Below are 21,237 nucleotides of genomic sequence, written 5' to 3'. Positions count from 1 at the left end.
TAAAATCATGTCCAGAAATTATGAAAGATCATAGGTAAATTGATAATGACAAGATAATACTAAGATATTTGGGCACTTTCAGAAAAAAACACAATATGATTCTGTCACCTTGTTTGGGTTAAAATGAGCACAAGTAGATGKACCTTTTGATGTAATATTACACTATTATGTTCAGTACTGTCTTTGGATGTATGGACTGTCCAGAGAGCTATTTTAATTCATCTTWAGACTGGATGGAACTGACACTGGAATATAGTGTGCTGTTCTGGCATACTCATCCTCTAAAAGGAATTGGAAGGGTATGAAAAGAGGCACAAAAATCATTTGGGAGTTAGAGTGCCTTACAAATGGAGGCTCAGAGTATATAATCTTCTTATTTAAAAGAAGATTGTGAGGTGATTTGATTATAATGAAGATAAAATAGTTGGTACCAAAGATTTCTTTTACCTAGCAGAAAATGGCAAAGTAACTAGTAATTTGTTGAGCTAATGCTCTGACTGTAAGGTTAGTAACTGAATAGTCACCAGAAAAAAACTAACATGAGGAGTGTAATTTGGGGTTTTTTTTGCACTTTTTATGTCGAAATGTCTTTATTAAATTTATGGGACTAAATTAATCAGTATTATGAGGCTGTTTTGTAGGGCATGACTGAGTTAGGTGTTCGTGGTCTATTTGACATGAAGAAGGTCTGAACARATGAGTTAGTAATCTCAGTTGGCCTGTGTTTTAGGGCAGGGAGGACTTCTTGTGCATTATAGTTTTGTTGGTTCCCCCTGCCCCAATYACCTTTCTTCAGAGTAGGTGGGATCTGAACACCAGACTTTCAAAAAAATTTACTGCAGTGTACTTGTCAATATTTGCCTCAATACTGGTATGGCTGTAGCAATTTGAAGCTTTTGTGAAATGTGAGACAAGTCCAGCACTAGGTGTGAAGAACCAGGAGACTTGAAAGAGCTAAAAAAAAGAGTTTTAGTACTCATCACATATGTTAATTAAAAAATATTATGGCAAGGTACTTAAGCTGAACACTGTATATACACAAAGATGCACAGTTCTGCTCCAAGTCTAATTTTAAGAAGCACCTGAAGCTGCTTCTAGTATTCAGATATTGTAGTGTTTAAATAGCAAGCATTTTGAAATCAAAACTCCTTGTTAAACTGAATGAAATCCATAGGTTTTCTCTGAAAAGAAAAAAAAAGCAAAAGAGAAATTTTGTTTTGTTCTGCTGTTACTGTGAAGATCCCTCTTAAATCCTCTTTYCCCTTTTTTATCTCCCTCCCCCTGTTTCCAGAGAAAATGACCGAGTGGTTATTGTTAATGGGACCCCGATGGAAAATGTTCTACACTCTTTTGCAGTTCAGCAGCTTAGGAAAAGCGGGAAAGTGGCCACCATTGTAAGTAAATTCCAAATGTAGTCAATGTAGTGGTATGTATGTGCATAACCAGTCAGGATTTTGGTTTTCTTCTATAAAGTGTGCTTCAAAGGCATAAAGCAAAGCAGTCCTTTGCCGGATACAATGTACAGAATCAATAAAACAAAAATATAGTTTCCCTAGGTGAAACAAAAGGAAATTATTTCAACAGTATCACAAACTCACCTTGTTGAAAAACTGAGAATAACATGTATGTTCTCTGTGTTTATTTTATGGAAAAACAAGTGGTACAGAACTGAAGTTATGTGAGGCAAATGATGTCCTACATATACAGTTCTTGTCCAGTAGCAAACAGAACTTTGCTCTTCCTTCTTCTTTCCCCTAAACTCTATTTGAAACATGAAGAATATTCTGCTGTTCAACTTCACATTCTGATCTTTGAAAAGGGTTTATTTTGTATGTTTGTTTCATATTGTACTGAACAGGTAGTGAAAAGACCAAGGAAAGTGCAGGCTGCTGCMCTGAAGAGAAGCCCCTCCCTCGACTATGAGGACAGAGCTTTAGATGTAGTGGATGACCACGCAGATTTTGATGGCAAAAGTGCTCGAAGTGGCTACAGCGAGAGAAGCTGGCACACTGGAAATGGAGGGCGCAGCCAAAGCTGGGGAAACAGCCTGGACCAGAGCTACAGGGAAGAGCAGGAGCGAGGGCGTAACCGGAGCAGAGACCGCGACCGGGAATACAGCTACAGCCGAGAGCGGAGCCGGGGCAGGAGCGTTGACAGGAGCTTGGATCGAGACTACAGAAGGGATCGCAGCAGGGGAAGGAGCATCGACAGGGATGGTGGCTATGAACGGGACTACAGAGGAGACTACAGCCCACCCAGYTACAGTCATGGATCTTTATCTGATCCCAGATATGGGAGGGAAATGAGGAGCCGTAGTCGTGACAGGCTTCGTTCCCGCAGTCCTTCGCCTGAAATACACCACCAGCATGAGTACATGGGCCCACAGGACCCGGCTGCACCCATCAGTGTTCTCTTAACAAAAGGCAGACACAATGAAGGTGGGTGCAGTAGGGGAGAAGAATCCATCCAATACAGCATGGTGTTTTGTGGGGAAAGGAGAAGAGCTGAATAACTTTCTGCTTTTGTAGGTTAAATGTTGACTTTTCTWACTGATGGTTTAAGTTGTTCTTTCRTTCTTCGTAGCTAATTCGGGATGCTTTTTTCCCAGCACCTTTGAACAAACATTTGTTCACCCACATCATTTCAGTCTTTTCAAGCCACTGTGCTCTTGATTTTCCATTTTCTCTTTTACTGATGGAAAGCATGGATCTGATCATGATTCAGATTACACTTGGCACATCTACAGAAGGGTTAGGTACAAAAGGTGAAGAGTAGACCCTGCCTTTAATAGCAAGGTTTATTTCGTTCAGGTCATTRAAATATACTGAAAAAGCAGCAACTGAAATACTGAAATAGTAGTATTTCAGCCTTTCTTTGCTGAGTATTGGAATGTGTAAATGAAAGCCAAAAGCCTGACCTTTTGTGTGCTGTGACATTAAGGCTTGTTCTGGAAAGCGTATCTGAGATTAGGTTGTGCATTCTTTTCTGTTTAGCACTTTTTTTTTTGTGGGGGGGAGTGATGGTTTATTTCTGGAGGGGTTGGATGTGGTTGCTGGGTTTTTTCCTAATGTGCCCTGCTGTAATATGTAAGAATTTTTTGTTAATTAAATTTTGTATGCAGGAGCTAATCTCTTTTTTCAGTGACTCTGGCCAGAATCCATTTTCCTCCTTCCTCTTCTTCCTCTGCATATAAAGTTTCTGCTTGTAAAGTTAATGCAGATATGTATACAAATAAGGAGAAATTTAAACTGTATTGGTTAACTTTTATGTTTAGCTATATATATAATAATTTCTTCCATTCATATGGATGCTTTGCAGACTTGCTGAAGTGTGGTGATCTTTTAAAACAAAATAACATTCTGCTATTCTAGGATGCAAGTGTTTTATGGGTGTTGCCTTTCTTTTTAAGTAGAAAATATATTGACCYGAGTAACTTAGATCACAGGGAAGAAAGGGGGCAGAGGAGTGAAAAAAATTCCTTTTCCTGAAACAACCAAGGCRGTTCCTGGAGTACAAATGGGATGGGGTCAGCATACAACAACTGATGAAAATAAATACTTCTATTAGTGCTTTGTGACCCTTTTTCCCCTCTRTGCCATGCAAAATATGAATCAGAGAGAATCTAGTCCAACATGTTAATAAGCAGCTGCAGAGCGAAGGTGTCACTTTGCTGCTGAAGGTGCAGACMAATCATCCAGCTGTAATTTGTTTTTAGTTGTTGCTTGTTCATATTGTGATGGTAGCACAGATATTGGAGACTTTCTTAGGATGAAGTGGGCTTGCTAGGTCAATGTTTTTTCCCTTTTTTCCCCTCTCATGGTATAGTGGTGTTTGGTGCAAGTATGCTGTAGTTTTTTAAAAAAATGCATCCTCACTTTTCTTCTAAGCTACAGTGGATGTATCTTCTTGGTTCCAGAATATGGACTCCGTCTTGGAAGTCAGATCTTTATAAAGGAAATGACCCGTACTGGCCTAGCAACCAAAGATGGCAACCTTCATGAAGGAGACATCATTCTCAAGGTCTGTTCTGCTTCCACTGCTCACAGTTTGGCAGGCACTGGTTAWAGTGGTTATTCTGAACTACGTCACATTGCAGTCAAGTTCTCTGTTAAACTTGAGCACAATGTGGACTYATTTGTTATTGTTGCTTTTTTATGTCCAGATCAATGGTACAGTGACAGAGAACATGTCTTTAGCTGATGCCCGAAAATTGATTGAGAAATCACGTGGCAAACTCCAGCTGGTTGTTCTCAGGGACCGAAAGCAGACGCTGCTCAACATTCCTCCGTTGAACGACAGTGACTCAGAAATGGATGGTGAGGTTTAATGTGGATCCAAAGTTCTGGACTCTGTGCAAGGACAAAGTGGAGTTTATATTGTTTTGCTGTGGTGGGGTGGTATTAGGTTCTTTATGAAAAAAAATTAAACACAAACAAACATAACTAATAATCAATTAAGCATCAAGTCCCCTTCCTTAAGGTGAAAATAAGTTTGTAATAATCATATAATTACATTTTGGAAAGGGTCGAGAAAGAAGAACCAATGTTGATCTGGCAAAATCAGTCTTAACTTCTTGGAGCAAGCAAATCAGTTACTTCAATAAAAGTCTTTAAAACAAATGCAGTGGACTGGTCTCTCCTTCTGAAGGCATTACCATTCATGGGAGCATTCAAATGGAGGGAAGAAATGGCAGGACAAGAGGAAATTAAGTGCCCCTGGATAAATGATTTCTATTCCTAGTACCTGTTCTATACATGTGTATGAGCTGTATCTCTCAGCATAATTTTGCTTTGGGAAGGGTTCAGATAGTTTGGGGGAATAGGATGTTAACATTATTTGGAACAAGATACTTTTTCTTTTGGTGTCAGAATAGGGGCTGGAACTTTGGGTAGATTTGGCTGTGAAGTCTGAGGAGCAGTTCAAATCCGAGGGCCACTCTGTTTCCTTTGCCACTGAAGGGCAATGATGTGAGATCTGTTGATCTGAAGGTGGTTTTCTAGCTAACGCATCTGTGGTATGCACAGAGTAGTGGTTCCATGTGAGTGTGTTTCCTAAAGGTTGTGTGAAACCATCCTGAAATATTTGGGGGGGGGGGCGGTGTAGAGGGGTGGATGCACTAAAAGGTACTTTTTGAACCTTAGTTAAACCCTTGCAATGAAATTGGGCTGAAAGGTTCAATGTATCCTGCTTATGAAAACTTTCTAATTTGATGGTGATCAACTCAGCAGATAATTTAAACAAATCCTGCATTGCTTGATTTGCCAYTCTCTTTACAGATATTTCTGAAATAGAGTCAAACAGATCATTCTCCCCTCAAGATGACAGATTACATCATTCTGATCTAGATTCACATTCATCCAATGAAAAACTGAAAGAGAAACYRAAGTAAGAATGGTCTTCTCTAGTTCATTTTTCTCTGCTTGTTAAAGAAGTAATTAAAATATGTGCATTCTCATCTGATTTCATTACACTTATTTTCCTATTTATTTATTTTAGTGCAAAAGATGATCCCTCCAGTAGGATGTCCAGAATGGGAGCAATGCCTACTCCATTCAAATCAACAAGTGACATTGCTGCTTCTGCTGTTACAGCTGTAGACTCAAACAAAGAACTGAAGTACCAAGATGACCCAGCAGGTCAGAGTCTGGAGGTTTTGGTTGCCTTTTTCTTCCCCTGAACACAGAATGTCTATTCCCTCAACCACACTGACAAAGTTGGTATGCTCTTCATGTCAGCCCCACCCTGACACACAGAGAAGAGTTTGTCTTTGCTTTGTGGGAAGTTTCAGGGAAGAAACTCCTGATGTCATTTGACAGCAGTTGCTTATTAGAATTACCACRTTGAAAAAAGCAAGTACTCTCCTAGAACATCTGCTCTTAGTTAGCCTGTTGCCCTAAGCTGATGAATAAAGTCTTGATTTAGCTTGCCTAGAGTTGTGTATCCCTTCCCTGATCTCTTGGTTCTTTTTCAAGAACTAAAAAARTAGAAATAAATGGATTTCAATCTGACATGCCTGAATTTTAAATCTGTATTAATCTTTGGCATGGAGGGTTTGATTGCTGTCTGATAGCTAAAAATTGCTGCCATTTGTAACTTTTTCAATATCTCAGTAACTTCTTTYGTATTTTTTTTTTTTTTTAACATTTAGTGCCTCAGCCAAAACCAGTTACACGAACAATTCTTAAACCCAGCCCGGAAGATGAAGCAATATATGGGTAAGGTGGCACTTGCTGAGTCCTTTTGCACTCAGTGTTCTTCCAGTGACTGGGACCTGATTCTTGGCTTCAGGGTTGGGTTCTTTTTCCYATTTGGAGTGATACCCCCTTTATAGGTTAATGCTGAGAAGAAGTGACATGGCKTCTAACTGATGACACTTGAGTTCAGCTTAATTTTAGAAATATCTGCCTGGAATCTGCCTAAAAATATAGAACACCCTGTGCTTCTGGGCTTGCATGGGACCAAATGCAAGAATTTTATTTTTATTAATAGGAAGTCATTTTATGTGTTTTCTTTTGAGAGTTTTCAAATGCAGAAATTGAAGGGATAGCAGTGTTGGGATTGTAAGGAGAAGCCTAATGATAACRTTTTGAAAATGTTCTGTAGCTTGGTGTATTTCCTTCTCAGATCTCTGCTGGGTTGGACCYTGCATATGGTGTCACTGATGTACGAATTAATCAAGTGATTATTTTTTGGTGAAGGGGAATTTGTAATACAGGCTTAGGGTATTACTGAGAAGGGCTGACAGATAAGAAGTGTCCTCTGTGTTGGAAGGTCACTCAGGCATATAGCTTTTCTGACAGCGAAAAGCTGTGCCTAGTCCAGTAGTCTTTCCCACTGCAATGTGAAAGGGCTGATTGTTAACATATCAGTGGTTTATACTTGGAAATATTTCTCATTACCAGAAAATTCGGAGACTTCTAACAAACATGCTGTAACAGTAAAGAAAATGGGCATTGGTTTAATTCATATGACAGTTCTTTAGATTACGAGGAAAAARCAATGAGTATGATTGCTCATAATTCAGTCTATTTTCACAAAAACCCCAGCTGTTTATATGAAAGAGGATAGCATAGGTAGGGAAGTACTTTGAGGTTTCAGAAACAGGGGACTGTTTCCCTGCTCAGTCAAGTCTGTTCATGTCACTTAGTCACTCTTCCTAGTTCAGTTTCTACCCCGAAAAATGCAAATTCTCTGCTTCCTGCCTTCACTGTAGAGTTACCTGGGTAAATATAGCCTATCTTTTGAAAGAAAGGGGATAAGAATATTATTAATATGGTACTGTTGAAAGGTTTTAAGTTTTTTTTTTTCTTTTGGCACGTTGATAATGTTATATTCCTAATATCTGGCTTTACTTCCTTTTTCTGTCTGTGAATCTTGTAGTCCTAATACGAAAATGGTGAGATTCAAGAAGGGGGACAGCGTGGGTCTACGACTGGCTGGTGGGAATGATGTAGGGATATTTATTGCTGGAATTCAAGAAGGTACCTCAGCTGATGAGGAAGGACTGCAGGAAGGAGATCAGATTCTTAAGGTATGTGTCCATGGAAAGCAAATGGCTTCTGTATACTCTGGTTTGCATCTTTGTGGAAATACGGGAGAAATTATGAGCTTAGRAAATCAAATTACTGCTTTGTAAGGTTGTATATGTGGTGGAGGGRTCTTACAGGAATGAATTTTTGAAGGAGAAAGAATTGTATACCAAGCTTTAGTTTGTTTACAATGTTACGGAAGGAATAGKTAACTGTTAATCAAGAAAAAATGCTGCAAGATGGGACAGGAAGTTTTTTGTAGAATGCTTCCTCCTAGTCTTGGAGGGGAAAAAATTGGCACCATTATGATTTTTCTTCTTTCATCTTTCTGCAGTTTCTTTAGGTTTTGGTGACTTAATTTTCTAGTTTCTGATTTATATCATCTGTTTTWCTTAATCCCTTCACGGTGCTTTTTTTCTGAAAGTTCACATGGAAGGCTAATGTAATTTTCTTTCCACGTCTTTTCTCTTGCCCCTTCTGGAGGCTGTTAAAATTGAAGAAGTAATCTAGCAATGTATATCCTTGTTAATGTAATCTAGCAATGTATAAACCTTGTTATTTCTGAAAGATTTCTGCTAATAGCTGGAATAAAATATTCACAAGAGACAATCATATTGACTTCTAAAATATATATCTATAGTGAGGGAAGAGAATATTTAAGACATTTTCAGATTAAAGAAAAATCTATAGTTATTCCTTTTACTGTTGATTTTCCAGTCATTGTGGGGTTTTGGTTTTTTTATATATAGGTAAACACTCAAGACTTCAGAGGTATTGTTCGGGAAGACGCTGTTTTGTATCTCTTAGAAATTCCCAAAGGTGAAACTGTGACAATTTTGGCTCAAAGCAAATATGAAGGTAGGTGCTTTGAACAAAATGTATGTGTATCTATGAAGCTTTTAAGCTGTGCTTTGTCAGTGGGACCACAAATAATCTCTCTTGCTTTTGATGGCATTTTAGTTACTCTCCTTTTTGCTAGTTGAGAAGATAGTTGTATTCCATACATACAAGGCTGCATGTGCAATGTGTTTTTCAGAGTACATCTCCATGTCTTTTATTATTAGCAAATAGCAACCCTTAATCCTGAAAAATGGTAAGATACTGTTTTTCCTTCTGCTATTTTCTGTCTGTAGCAGCTGGCAGAGTTTCTGCTGTTAGCATTCTGCTGTGCCTTGGCAGTCGTAGAGGATTTGGTCAGCAGCAAATGGACAGTTTTACTGATGAATGGTTAAGGAGCCAGGCAAAGCCTCTTGCTTTCCTGTTGGGAGGCAACAGGAGCCTGCTGCAAGATTGCAGTGCCATAGCTGCCTTGTGCATTTGGAATGTGCAAGATTCCTTGCCCCAGAGCTGTAAGGGCTGTGCACAGACAAGTAGGGAACACTCCTGATAAGTGGGTGTAGGACAAGGAATGCAAATGGGAATAACTGTCTGGGTTTTTACATCTTTCTGAGCAGCTGTTTAGAATTTCAAAGGTGTGTTCTCTAGAACCACAGATTAATCTTTCTTTCAAGTGTAAAAAACACATAAACTAAAAGGGGTGTCTTGTTTTAGTCTACAGAGACATCATGGCTTGTGGCAGAGGAGATTCGTTCTTCATCAGGAGTCACTTTGAGTGTGAAAARGAGTCACCACAGAGCTTAGCATTCACCAGAGGGGAGATCTTCAGAGTGGTTGATACACTGTATGATGGCAAACTGGGAAACTGGCTGGCTGTGAGAATTGGAAATGAACTGGAAAAGGGCCTCATTCCAAATAAGAGCAGGTAAGGTGGCACCATATCTTCCTACCCATTGTTGGAAGTAAGATCTATATCCCCCTCYCGAAGTTACTTTCCTTCCTGTTTCATACCTTTCTTGCTTTTTATTCCCCTCTACAAGGATGAATAAATTGTTTTGTCTTTACTTTTATAAGAATTGTACCTGTAAAAACTGCAGGTTTTAGAACCATGGCATTATGCAAGGAGACAATGAGAGCAGGTGTTATATACATACTAGATTATGTCTGTGCAGCACAGACCCAGAGTTTCTGTCTCAACAATCAACATTTTGACCATTAGTTGCTTTACTTCCTCTTCCAGAAATGGAGTGGTGGGTCTTATTTTTGTTCAGTTTTTGCTTTTTTCCTCTACCTTCTCTATCTGTCCACCACCACCAAATCAAATCAAAACAAACAAAAAAACCCAACCGAACAAAAAGCCAAACTAAWCAAAAACCCTTCACCTTAGGAAGCTCATGTCTCTGTGTGCAAGAATACCCTGATGATTAATCTTCTAGAAGAACTTCAGTGCTTGAATTTATTTTTTAAATCCTTATGGATAGTACTTTAAATATTTATTCTGAGGCTATTTTTTGGGGGGGAACTGCAGTCTGTAGTATTTTTGTGTGAAATACTGAACGAACCACAGCAATGTTTTTGCTTAAATGTACTTTCTAAGTTAAAATTCATGGGTGGTAATCAGAAGTGTTCAAATGTGTACAGTGAGTAGAAGAGTTGGAATTTATTAGAAAAAAAAGAGTATTTTTAGACTGTAGCTTTTAAGTTCTTGAATGTRGCTGTGGTTTTATGATGAAAGAAAAAGCTCACAGTTACATGGTACACACAAGTTACGAAATGCACTTCTTATGTGACTTCCCTGTCTGTTTCCTGGTAAGTACATTTTCTTCACTCTGTTAATTGATCTGACCAAACCATCCTTCAGTTCTGAGTTGCCCTCTCTCACCACCTCTTTGCATTTGTGTTCATTTATTGTTGTGTAAATGGTAAGTTTAGGACCTCAGGACTCATTCCTGCACAGCACCTTTTAGCTGTGGGAAGTCAGAGCTTTGTTCTGACAATGTATTTGCTCCAGTGCAAAAGCACCTGAACTTGTCTGCTTTTACCTCCACTCCTTCTTATCTATCTGGCAAATTAATTACCTGTTACAAATTCAAAATCTGTTGTTCTTCAGTTAAAGCACCCTTGCCTACTTTATCTAATTCTGTACTCTCTGCTTTGTCCATCAGAGCTGAACAGATGGCCAGTGTTCAAAATGCCCAAAAAGATGGATCCAGTGACAGGGCAGACTTCTGGAGAACACGTGGCCAACGATCTGGAGCGAAGAAGAATCTGAGGAAGAGCCGTGAGGATCTGACAGCTATTGTATCTGTGAGCACAAAATTCCCAGCTTACGAGCGCGTCCAGTTGCGTGAGGGTAAGTGTCCCTGCTCTGAGCCTGCTGCCTGTTTRTTGTTGGCTGCTTTAGCATCCAAATGTTTGGGCAGCCAAGAAAGTGATTTCTAACAACTACCAATGGTGTTAAATTAAGAAGGGATGACATTTTTCTTAGAATGGAAATTTCTGGTTGCTTTTAATTACTCTAAGTGAAAGCTTTTTTACCCTTTTAAACTACGGTTGGTCTCTCTTGCCTCCAAATTACACCTGCCAGTTTTAAGGTTTAAAATGAAAAAGGGATGAAACAGCAGGGCTTTTCCTTGTTTCCTCAAAGATTCTCCTTGGCTAGCTCTGAAAGTAAAATCCATACACCTGAGATAACCCTAATCTTCATAAATATCACTTCAACATTAGCTTCAGAGGAAATAGAACCCAAGAATTTTCAGTGGATTGTCCAGCTAGACTCATGGTTCATGAGGTCTATAGTCGTGACTGTAAACTAGCTATTTCACTAGTGATGTTGAGCAGGTCAAGCTGATTTTCTGGTATTAGCACATGACAGCATTCTGGAACAAAACAAACAGTAAAGAGTATTTTAAAGGAAATGCCAGAAACCAAGATGAAGACATGAGATAATGGCATTACCCCGTTAACTCTGAAGACTGCGTTTGCACTTGCTTCAACATGAACAATAATACTGTTTTACATTTCTTTGCTTCTTCAAGCTGCATTGCAGTTGCTTTATCATTTGTATCTTTATTCAGACAAAACCCAGTCTGTCAAGGTTCATGCAGTTTTGATGGATGGAAGATGAATGAAAATCTGCTGCACATTTTCAGATGCAGAATCCTCTAAATACAATTTCATTTTAAGGAATAAGAAAGCTGTTAAACCAAAAGAGTCTCTTTACTTTCTCAGCTGCTACACGTAGCTTTCTGTATTATGCTGTTGTACARACTTCTGAGGAATAYATTTTTAAAAATATATTTTTAATACCTTCAGCTTATTCTTAGCTTTGCACAGTAACTGATGGTCTTGTCTGTTATATATAAAACCAGTCTTATCAGACTTCTCTTTTCTCCAAATATTTTCCTTTCAGCTGGTTTTAAGAGACCTGTGGTGATATTTGGCCCTATTGCTGATGTTGCTATGGAGAAATTGTCAAATGATTTACCTCATCTGTACCAAACAGCAAGTAAGTTGTCCTCTTAATGTTTTTTTCATCTTTAACTGAAAGAATGGACAACTTAATAATTACAGCTGCCTGGCCACTCTAGATAAGCTAAAATRTTGTCTTTGCAGAGACAGAACCCAGAGATGCAGGTTCAGAGAAGTCGACTGGGGTAGTGCGCTTGAACACTGTGAGGCAAATCATTGAGCAGGTATGGCATTTCTCTGAAAATTGCTTATGCTCAAAGGCATGTTGTTTGATTTGTTTGCTCCTAAAACTTGCAGAGTACTCGAATTTTCACTGTGTCTATTTYTGTAAAAAGATAGAGCTGTTTTGAAATTGTTCAACAGCAATTTTGGTAGTTTTTATAGCTTTGAACCTGATGTTAGAAATTACTTTTTTTTTCTCTAGTCCTTTCTAAATTTGGACAGAAGAGAATCTGTTTTACTGTATGCTTTCTGAACTTGTCGTGGAGGCTTTACTGTCATGAARTGCTCTACTTGCTCTTAACATTCTAAATGTGATATATAGCTGTGGGAACACACCCCACAGATTGTGTCTTAYTTGGACACAAATACCCTGGTTTTCCTAGGATCCCATGTTCAATCATCTCCACTTGTTCCCACATGCACCACATTGACTGGCCTTTCTTGTTAACAGGATAAACATGCTCTGTTGGATGTCACTCCTAAAGCCGTGGACCTGCTAAACTACACCCAGTGGTTTCCAATTGTGGTCTTCTTTAACCCAGACAGTAAGCAGGGTGTGAAGACCATGAGACAAAGACTGTGTTCTACATCAAACAAGAGCTCGAGAAAACTTTATGAGCAAGCAAACAAACTGAAGAAAACTTGTTCCCACCTCTTTACAGGTAAGAAAGAATGTTTGTTTATCCTCCTTGCTAAGAGAGTATGTGACTGTGAGTCCGAAGACATCTGCTTAATTACTCTGCACATTAATTCATGCAGGCTGGACTTAAAAGGGTGTGAAGGTATGGTCATGAGTAATGCCTTCCTTGGCTCTTTTCAAAATTCCTTGTTCTGCCAAATCCTAATGCAAAAGAAATTGTGAGCTGATGTACTGCCATTTAAAGATAAATGGTTTAATAAAATAAAATAAAATAAAAATACCGTGCATCTGTCAGTGATCTAAATGAAGTGGCTGTTTAACATTCTCACAGGCCTAAACCAGAAAGGGTAAAMCAGCAAAAAATGAATAAAGGATTACATTGCATTTAGTGTGTATATTTACTTTTCCCTTCAATTTTTACAGCAACSATTAATTTGAATTCAGCGAATGATAGCTGGTATGGCAGCCTGAAGGACACAATTCAGCAACAGCAAGGAGAAGCAGTATGGGTATCRGAAGGGAAGGTAAGCGGTCAGTCCATACTCTGTGCGGCTATACAGATGTCTCAAAGGATCTCTTGTCAGTAAAAATTGTTCAAAATTTGATTTGCCAGTGGTAGATAGACTAGACAAATAGTCAGCTGATGTCTGTCTGTAACCAAAAAATGTTATTATTGTTTCTGTTACACTTTGGAGCTTTCATCACTAATGCTGTGGCTAGGGGACAATGATGATGATGGATAAACTTTTACAGGACTTTTGGTCATGAGTCTGCATTAGTTTCTTTCAGTTCTGCAAAGTCATTCCTAAGGGTTTGTTTGGTCTGATTTGAGTCTTAAACTGGATTTCAATTCTAATTTATTGAATCTTTGTTCCTTAATTCTCACTGACTTTTCTTTAGATGGAGGGCATGGAGGATGATGCGGATGATCGTATGTCTTATCTGACTGCCATGGGTGCCGACTATTTGAGCTGTGACAGTCGRCTCATCAGTGACCTGGAGGACACAGATGGAGAAGGTGGTGCATACACTGACAATGAACTGGATGAGCCTTCAGAGGAGCCGAGGATTTCATCTGTCAGCCGCTCCTCTGAACCTGTGCATCACGAGGAGGTGAGATGATTGGATTTTTCATGAAAACTTAACATTGGGCGTTCTGAAAACCATTTATGTATGGCTTAAAAATCAGAGGGGGATTCTTAAAATGCAGCTTTATCTTGGTTCTGAATGTGTTTTAGAGCTACACTGTGAAGAACAAAAATAATAATAGCTCTGCTTTTCTGCCTAGCTTTGTCGATTTCTTTATGATGTCTCATTACCTTGACCTTTCCAATTAAATTTGCAGTGATTGTAGTCAGGTTTCTGGTAGTCTTTTGACTCTTGGTCACTGTTCCCCAAATTGTAAACTTGAGAGAGGAAAACRTTTGAGTTACTAGCTACTGCAGTGATTTTATCTCTTATTTTCTTTCATAGAGTTTAAAAAAATTTACGCCAGAACCAAGGGCTCAGTTGAGAAAAGCTGGTAGCAGGGAGATCCTTAGAGAACCAAGTCCTCCTCCAGCATTCAAGCCTGAACCACCTAAGGTAAATTAATAGAAACAAATCAGAAAGCAAACATCCTCTTTCTGGGAATTTCTCCAGGGTGGCACATTGGAAAGAGCAAGAGAGATGATCAGAGACTAGAAGACATTTTAAGTGTGGAGAGAAGGAATGAGTGAAAGTGTTGCAGGACCCAGCAGAAAGAAGACTTACTGAATAACAGCTCTTCTCCAATATGTAATTTCCATATGGAATAAGAAAAGGAACTCCTTTGTGTATCCGCTGACAAACTGAGAGGCAATTCTTTAGCTTGGCAAGATCTAAAGTAGATTAATCATCAGAAAAACAAATCTGATGGCTATAACTGTGAAGTACAAAATCAGAATCTATCACTTGGCCATCACTAGAAATTTGTGTGAACTATTTATTGAAACATTGCTCAGGAATGATGCAGGAGGGAAGAAATTATAGTGTTTGAACAATAACTTCTATTTCAGAAATTTCTGAATTCACCTGACCYCAAAGTCCTTTCTTTGTGAGGACCGGTGACCTCATATACTCCCAAGTATTCAAAATACATTCAAAGTCTGGGCAGTGAAGACAGGGCAGAGTAGGACATGTGCAAGGAAAACAAACGTGGAACATAAAACAGAATTGAGTCCTGAGCACTTCAAAATTTCAGGTCATGATACTCCACATTAAGTAATAGTGAAAAATTACTCGGGGCATCAGTTTTCTGTGTGCTGTGCCCTAGCACACATAGCTCTGGTAATCCTTAACAAATAGGACAAAGTCTGAATGTCCTAGTCTTCTATAGACTGATGTGTAGCCTATGAGCATTTGGCCAAAATATTGCAGGAGTTCAAATACCTTTCAAGTACTGCGTTCTATGAAGATTGACACTGTCAAAAACATAGGCAAATAGATTACTTTCAGGTTAAAGCCCTCTTTTGAAACTAAAATTATAAAGMTGCTGATGTAAACTTTATGGGTTTTATACTTGCAGGGAAAATTACAAAACAAAGAGGATCCATATGACTTCCCCAAGACTTACGACTCCAAATCCAGTAATGTTGCTGTCAGCAGTGAGACTTCAACTGTATCAGCTAAAGCACCACCACCACCTGTTTCTGCAAAACCTGCCTTTGGCCGTCCCATTCTGAGAAACTCTCAGCACCCCCCAGCAGTSCTGCCTGCAGAGGAGGAGGARGAGGAGGCAAAGTTGGARGAGGAAGGAAGTGAACAAGAAAATACTCCAAAATCAGTCCTGAGGAAAGTAAAAATATTTGARGAGATGGATCACAAGGCRAGGATGCAAAGAATGCAAGAGCTACAAGAGGCCCAAAATGCCAGGGTATGAAGAGACGCATTTTCCCCCTCYTGTGCTTTGTGACCTATAGAACAGCCAGAGTCCTGAAAATTAAAATCATGCACTTTGCATTGTGTTGCTTTTGGAGGGAGAAGTTTGGGAAACCACACATAGAGACGTATAGTTGTGTGGATTTGTATATAAAAAGAGTCATATTTTAAGGTTTCCTACTGTAACTATAAAACCTGTCTTCTAGTAATTCTGTTGCTTTTGGCAATCCGTTGTTCTCAAGTGTGCATTGAATTACTACTATAGCAAAAGATTTTRTAACTGTAGGAATATCAACAGGATGTTATCAATATGTGCTTAATTGTTTTGGATGTCGCTGTGACCTGCTAGATCCTAGTATAGGATCCATAATGGATAGAGTTAAAAAGAGCAGTCATTTTCTTCTACTTTCTTTTAAAGCTTGAAATTGCCCAGAAGCATCCAGATATTTATGCTGTCCCTGTCAAAACACAGAAGTCAGAACAGAGCTGGCCCCAGCCAATGAGGTAAGGCGTATCCAGTTCCAAGCATTCTATCTTGATTCTTGACTTCCCTAGCAGGAGGAAAACTGACCTTGCCAGTTTTCAATCATACAAGTCATCCCTGCATTGGTATWTCGTTCTATTGTAGTGCTTCAAAGAGTATTGTAAAGGTGGGACAAAATTTTGGTGAACTCTTCAGYGAACTTGTTTCAGGATTTTTTTCTTTCTTTTATTTCAGTTACAGTAAGTTCATTTATAGTATTTGAGCAATCTAGGAAGAAACACTGTATTTTTTTACATACTTGCAGAGCCAGTTCTTGCCACAATCAGTATTACACAGAAGCTTGCCTGGATTCATGTCCTCTGATGTCCATTCTACCCGTGCTAGATACTTGGTGCCTGTTAGTCTGTCCTTACAAATAATTGCTATTCTAATAACACTTAATTACTTAAATGCTTATTCTTTACAGACCCGTGGTGTGGCTAGGGAAACTAAGGATGAAAGTTGTTCCAGGTCACCCATCAAGYCTTGTAAGAGTAGTAATCTTCCATTAAAATTCAGTGGATTCTGGATGGGTTGACCACTGTGCCATCTTACCCTTCACACTGCACATTTCTATGACTTGAGCAATTACCCATGCAAGAGCTAGCACACTCCATGATGGATTTTGTTTTCTGCTTTTCAGGAGTCTTCATATTTTCTTGCTACTTAGTAATAGCTAATAGAAATGAGACTCTTTTTTCCTAGTGAGTCAAATGTTTTGATGTCACAATAAATAATCTAAAATGCGAAAATAAAAAACTCTTATTTTCAGGATTTCTTGACAGGTTCAGAAAAGCATACTTTTTTTATATAACATTGGAAGCTTTATAAAACTAATGAAAATTAATCTTTTACCACATTTTCAGAGTGGTTGCTTACATGCAGGAATTAGTGTTGTTGGCTTTTTACAGGAACGTTAATGATTTGCCTAGAAGAGAGTATTTAAGCACTGGGAGAAAGGTGTAAGGACAATACCATTTTGTTTTTCCAGAACATGGATTGCAAAAATCATGGGGTTTGAAACTGTGGAAATACCCTCCCTCGACAGATTCCATTTTTCTATGTCTGCTTAATGTCATGTCAAWTGTATAGAACCACAGTGTTTAAAAAGCAAATGTGTGGGTTATTTCTGGCCATTTTTAAGGCTAAGAGCCTTAGTGAGAGCCTTGATTGAAAAGGCAAGCAATTTAAGATATGTCACATAAGAAGTCACTGGACTTTGAGACGGAGAAGAAAGCATAGAAGARCTACTGTGCAAAACTAATTAAAGGAAATGTCATTTGGGGTAGTAGCAAGGCTAAAGACTGCTCTGCTCAGGGTGCTGTAAAACTATTGATGTCTGTGTGTGTGCAGGGGTGTTTAAAAATTTTAAATAGGGCATTCTTATAGGTAGGCTGAGTACATCAAATGTGCASATCATCTGAGCTTGATGGCAATAAGATGCCTCTCCAGATAGGCTTGCCATGGTCGTGCAGTTTTTTATGGGCTAGAGGGGGTTTCATTTGCTCCGTCTGCCTTTCTAAGCTGTATTTGGCCATAAAGCAGGTATCAAAAMCAACTGTTTTTCAGTTTTTTCATAATGGAAGTAGACATGATGCCTTTCTCTTCCCCTGTGCTGCTGTGTTGGCTGCAGGCCTCCAGAACCCCAGAAGCCTCCTGTTAGACCTTACCTGGAGAGCCGCATCAGCTACGGCAGCGACGCCGAGGAGGAGGAGGAGGAGTACCGKCGGCAGCTGGCAGACCACTCCAAGAAGGGCTATTATGGACAGCCAGCCAGATACAGAGACACAGAGCTGTAGGCTTGATAGTATATCCACGTCTAACACTCTCTCGAGGTTTCTTCCTTCACAGCCAAAGTGGAGCAGTAGTTAGTCTTTTGAAAAGCTATATTTTTACTGGGGGTGGTGTTAGAGGGTACGCTACTCAACTCAGACATATCTATACACTGGAACTGGAAGAGTTCGTTTTTTTGGGGATATTATTTTGTCARCATCTATGAAAAGAAATCACTATTGCCTGAATGCTGTTGCCTGTTTTATAAGGACCAAATCCTTAAAGTTTGTGTTAATTCTTGGTATTTTCATATTTTAATATAAGCCCCCCTTTTTCCTTTTTATTAATGCTGCCTTTTTGGACTGTTCTGCTGTGTTATGAAAGTATGRTCCCAGAGATACACTTCCTAATGCAATAGAACTAAATGTGAAAGTGTATTTGAAGAACAGTAAGTGCCTTTAACAAGAAGCTCTGAAGCAGTTTGTTTTGACATCTGATACTTGGTGCAAAGCCATAACACACTAAAAAGGGGATTGACTGTTTTACCTATCTTTATTTTTTATCATTTCCATGGTAACAATTTTCCTTGCATGTTATTTTTCTAAGTTCATAGATGCATATGCAATATTCATAAATACTGACTGTACATAATAAAGGTGCAATTGACTGGGTGGTTGGAAAAGACCAGGATGTGCTTAAACTGAGAAAATGGTGTAGAAATTCAGTCACGTATTAAAATTYACACGGACTGCAAATAATAAAGTATATATTCTAGACAAGCCTTGTGTATGTCATTTTTCTTTTGAGCAGTATTAGGCTAGAATTGCTGACTTCATGAGTAGTGTTTCAGTTTGGGATCTCCTCTCCTTCTGTCCAAGTAACTGGGAAACATCACTGCTGTTGTGCTTCACACTGTTTCAAAAATCTGGTGTGATTTAGAGCTGATGCAAAACTACGGAATTCCTTCATGGGATTTACCTTCCAGAGTATTAAGTTCTGTCTCACTGTTTCTGCTCTTCATCCTTATACAACAAAAATTCTTGAAAGGGTCATAGAGAAATGCATCCTTTAATCATACAGTGTGAAAGATGGTTTTCTAATGATCTTCTAAAAATAAAATGCCTTCTGACCCACTATATGATTCTGTATTAGGAAAATGTTCTTCACCCAGAGGGTGGTTAAGCACTGACTGGAAGTGGTCACAGCAGCAGCCTGACAGTTCAAGAAGTGTTTGGACAATGCTCTTGGGCACAGGGTGTGATTCTTGGGGTGTCCTGTGCAGGGCCAGGGCTTGGATCCAATGAGCCTTGTAGGTCCCCTCCATCTCAGGAAGTCCATGATTCTGTATCACTCTTTTTAAAAAGGTAGAATTTTCTCATTGAAGCAATAGGATAGGTGCACAGCAAATGAGAAAACTTGTGTTGTTCAGATGATAGAATCATTTAAGTTGGAAAAGACCTCCAAGATCATCAAGTCSAATCATAAACTGAACAGTGCCAAACATTCCWCTAAACCATGTCCCTACCACATCTCCCCATCTTTTAAACTCCTTCAGAGATGTTGACTCARCCACTTCCCTGGGCAGTTYTAATGCCTGACAGGCCTGTCTGAGAACAGGTAATATCCAATCTAAACCTTCCCTGGTGCAACTTGAGCCTATGTCCTCTCTTCTCCTCACTTGTTACCTGGGAGAAGAGACCAAGCCCAACCTTGCTACAGCCTCCTTGTAGAGAGCAATAGGGTCACCCCTGAACCCTTTCTCCAGGCTAAACCCTCCCCCCCCCTCAGCCACTCTTCACAGGATTTGTGCTCCAGACCTGTCACCATCTCTGTTCCCCTTCTCTGGACACGCTCCAGCCCCTCAGTGTCTGTCCTGCAGTGAGGGGACCAGAACTGAACACACTCGAGGTGCAGCCTCGCCTGTGCTGAGCACAGGGGGACAATCCCTTATCTGGGCCTGCTGGCCACACTGTTGCTGATACCAACCAGGATGCCACTGGCTCATGTTCAGCTGCTTTCACCAGCTGCCCCAGGTAATTTCTGCTTCCAGGTCCTTTCACACAGCTTTCCAGCCACTCTGGCCTCAGGCTGTGGCACTGCCCGGGGCTGTTGTGACCCAACAAGGATAGGTTCACAAGGGCAGGACCTGGCACTTGGTCATGTTGAACCCCRTACCACTGGCTTTGCCCATCAATKCAGCCTGTCCAGATCCCTCTGCAGAGCCTTCCTACCCTCCAGCAGATCAACACTCCCATTTTCTTGGTGTCATCCACAAACTGGGGGGGCACTTGATCCCTTTCCAGACCACTGATAAAGATGATACAAACAGAATGCAGGTATGTGATATCAGTATACWGAACACAATAATGTTATGATTTAAATGCAGTTAGTGGAGCTAAGAGGTCCCTCTCCTAGAGCAGCTGTTTGAGATTGGTCCGTGCCATGGCAAACGGGGTTATTGCAGCACACAGGGCTCTTCCCAAGGTCGGAGACCCATCATGCTCTTGGCAGCTTTTGGCAGGAGGTGTTGGTGACACCTGTGTGCTGCCACCGGAGCCGCCCCAAGCTGCCAGGATGAGCCCAGGGAGTGCAGGGATTGGGATGGGCAGACGGGACTTGGTGAGTAGGGGCACAGCTTCCTCACCCGCTTCCCGGCCCACAGCTCAGTCAGGGAGCGTCCACCCCAACCAGGAGGAAGAGGCAGAACTTCACTGGATTTGTGGGGAAACATTATGAGAGGTGATAATGTGAAGGTACTGAATGCTTCTTTTGTCTCAGTCTTCTACAGTATGACCAGTTTACCTCTGGATACTCAGCCCCTTGGAAGGATCCTGATCAATGACATRGACAGTGAGAYTGAGTGCATGCTCAGCAGGTTTTGCGCATCAGATCATGTGAAACTGAGTGGTGCTTGTGACACAAAAGCAAAAGGATGGGATGGCATCCAGAGCTAACTGGACAAACCTGAGAAACAGGTACACAAGAACTTGATGTAGTTCAACAAATCCAAGTGCAAGGTGCTGCACATGGACCAGGGCAATCCCAGACATGAGCATGGGAAGTGAACTCATTGAGATTATCCTTGCCGAGGWGGGCTTGTGGGTTCTCATGGCTGGAAAGCTGAACATGATAACAGTGTGCACTGYCAGCCCAAAGAGCCAAACGTGTCCTGGGCTGCATCCAAAGCAGCGTGGGCAGCAGGGAGAGGAAGGGGATTGTGCCCCTCTGCTCTGCTCTGCTCTGCTGAGACCCCACCTGGAACACTGCACCCAGCTCTGGGAACCCAGCACAGGAGAGACAGGGAGCTGTTGGACACAATCCAGAGGAGGGTGACAAAGATGATC

The 21,237-nt window shown here is 40.2% G+C and overlaps 1 protein-coding gene across 1 annotated transcript in view; it reads left to right on the top strand.

Annotated features, from left to right (window-relative positions):
• TJP2 (tight junction protein 2) overlaps nucleotides 1–18,667 on the top strand; it is a 50,953-nt gene extending 32,286 nt beyond the window's left edge. Inside the window, exons 4-23 of the mRNA XM_057365545.1 lie at nucleotides 1,292–1,394; nucleotides 1,859–2,438; nucleotides 3,917–4,020; nucleotides 4,163–4,316; nucleotides 5,277–5,385; nucleotides 5,497–5,636; nucleotides 6,149–6,215; nucleotides 7,381–7,531; nucleotides 8,279–8,387; nucleotides 9,081–9,291; nucleotides 10,532–10,719; nucleotides 11,779–11,874; nucleotides 11,982–12,061; nucleotides 12,511–12,721; nucleotides 13,123–13,223; nucleotides 13,600–13,812; nucleotides 14,173–14,283; nucleotides 15,245–15,592; nucleotides 16,016–16,101; nucleotides 17,754–18,667. Of these exons, the coding sequence (XP_057221528.1) occupies nucleotides 1,292–1,394; nucleotides 1,859–2,438; nucleotides 3,917–4,020; nucleotides 4,163–4,316; nucleotides 5,277–5,385; nucleotides 5,497–5,636; nucleotides 6,149–6,215; nucleotides 7,381–7,531; nucleotides 8,279–8,387; nucleotides 9,081–9,291; nucleotides 10,532–10,719; nucleotides 11,779–11,874; nucleotides 11,982–12,061; nucleotides 12,511–12,721; nucleotides 13,123–13,223; nucleotides 13,600–13,812; nucleotides 14,173–14,283; nucleotides 15,245–15,592; nucleotides 16,016–16,101; nucleotides 17,754–17,919 (3,328 nt within the window). The 3' untranslated portion in view covers nucleotides 17,920–18,667. The remainder of the gene's footprint in view (nucleotides 1–1,291; nucleotides 1,395–1,858; nucleotides 2,439–3,916; nucleotides 4,021–4,162; nucleotides 4,317–5,276; nucleotides 5,386–5,496; nucleotides 5,637–6,148; nucleotides 6,216–7,380; nucleotides 7,532–8,278; nucleotides 8,388–9,080; nucleotides 9,292–10,531; nucleotides 10,720–11,778; nucleotides 11,875–11,981; nucleotides 12,062–12,510; nucleotides 12,722–13,122; nucleotides 13,224–13,599; nucleotides 13,813–14,172; nucleotides 14,284–15,244; nucleotides 15,593–16,015; nucleotides 16,102–17,753) is intronic.
• The last annotated feature ends 2,570 nt before the right edge of the window (nucleotides 18,668–21,237 follow it).

This window comes from Malurus melanocephalus, unplaced genomic scaffold (assembly GCF_030028575.1).
Source record: "Malurus melanocephalus ecotype Western Australia unplaced genomic scaffold, MMel_1.1 scaffold_54, whole genome shotgun sequence".
NCBI classification, from domain to species: Eukaryota; Metazoa; Chordata; class Aves; order Passeriformes; family Maluridae; genus Malurus; species Malurus melanocephalus.
Note: the sequence above shows the minus strand (reverse complement) of the source record. Positions and strands in the feature narration are given on the sequence as shown.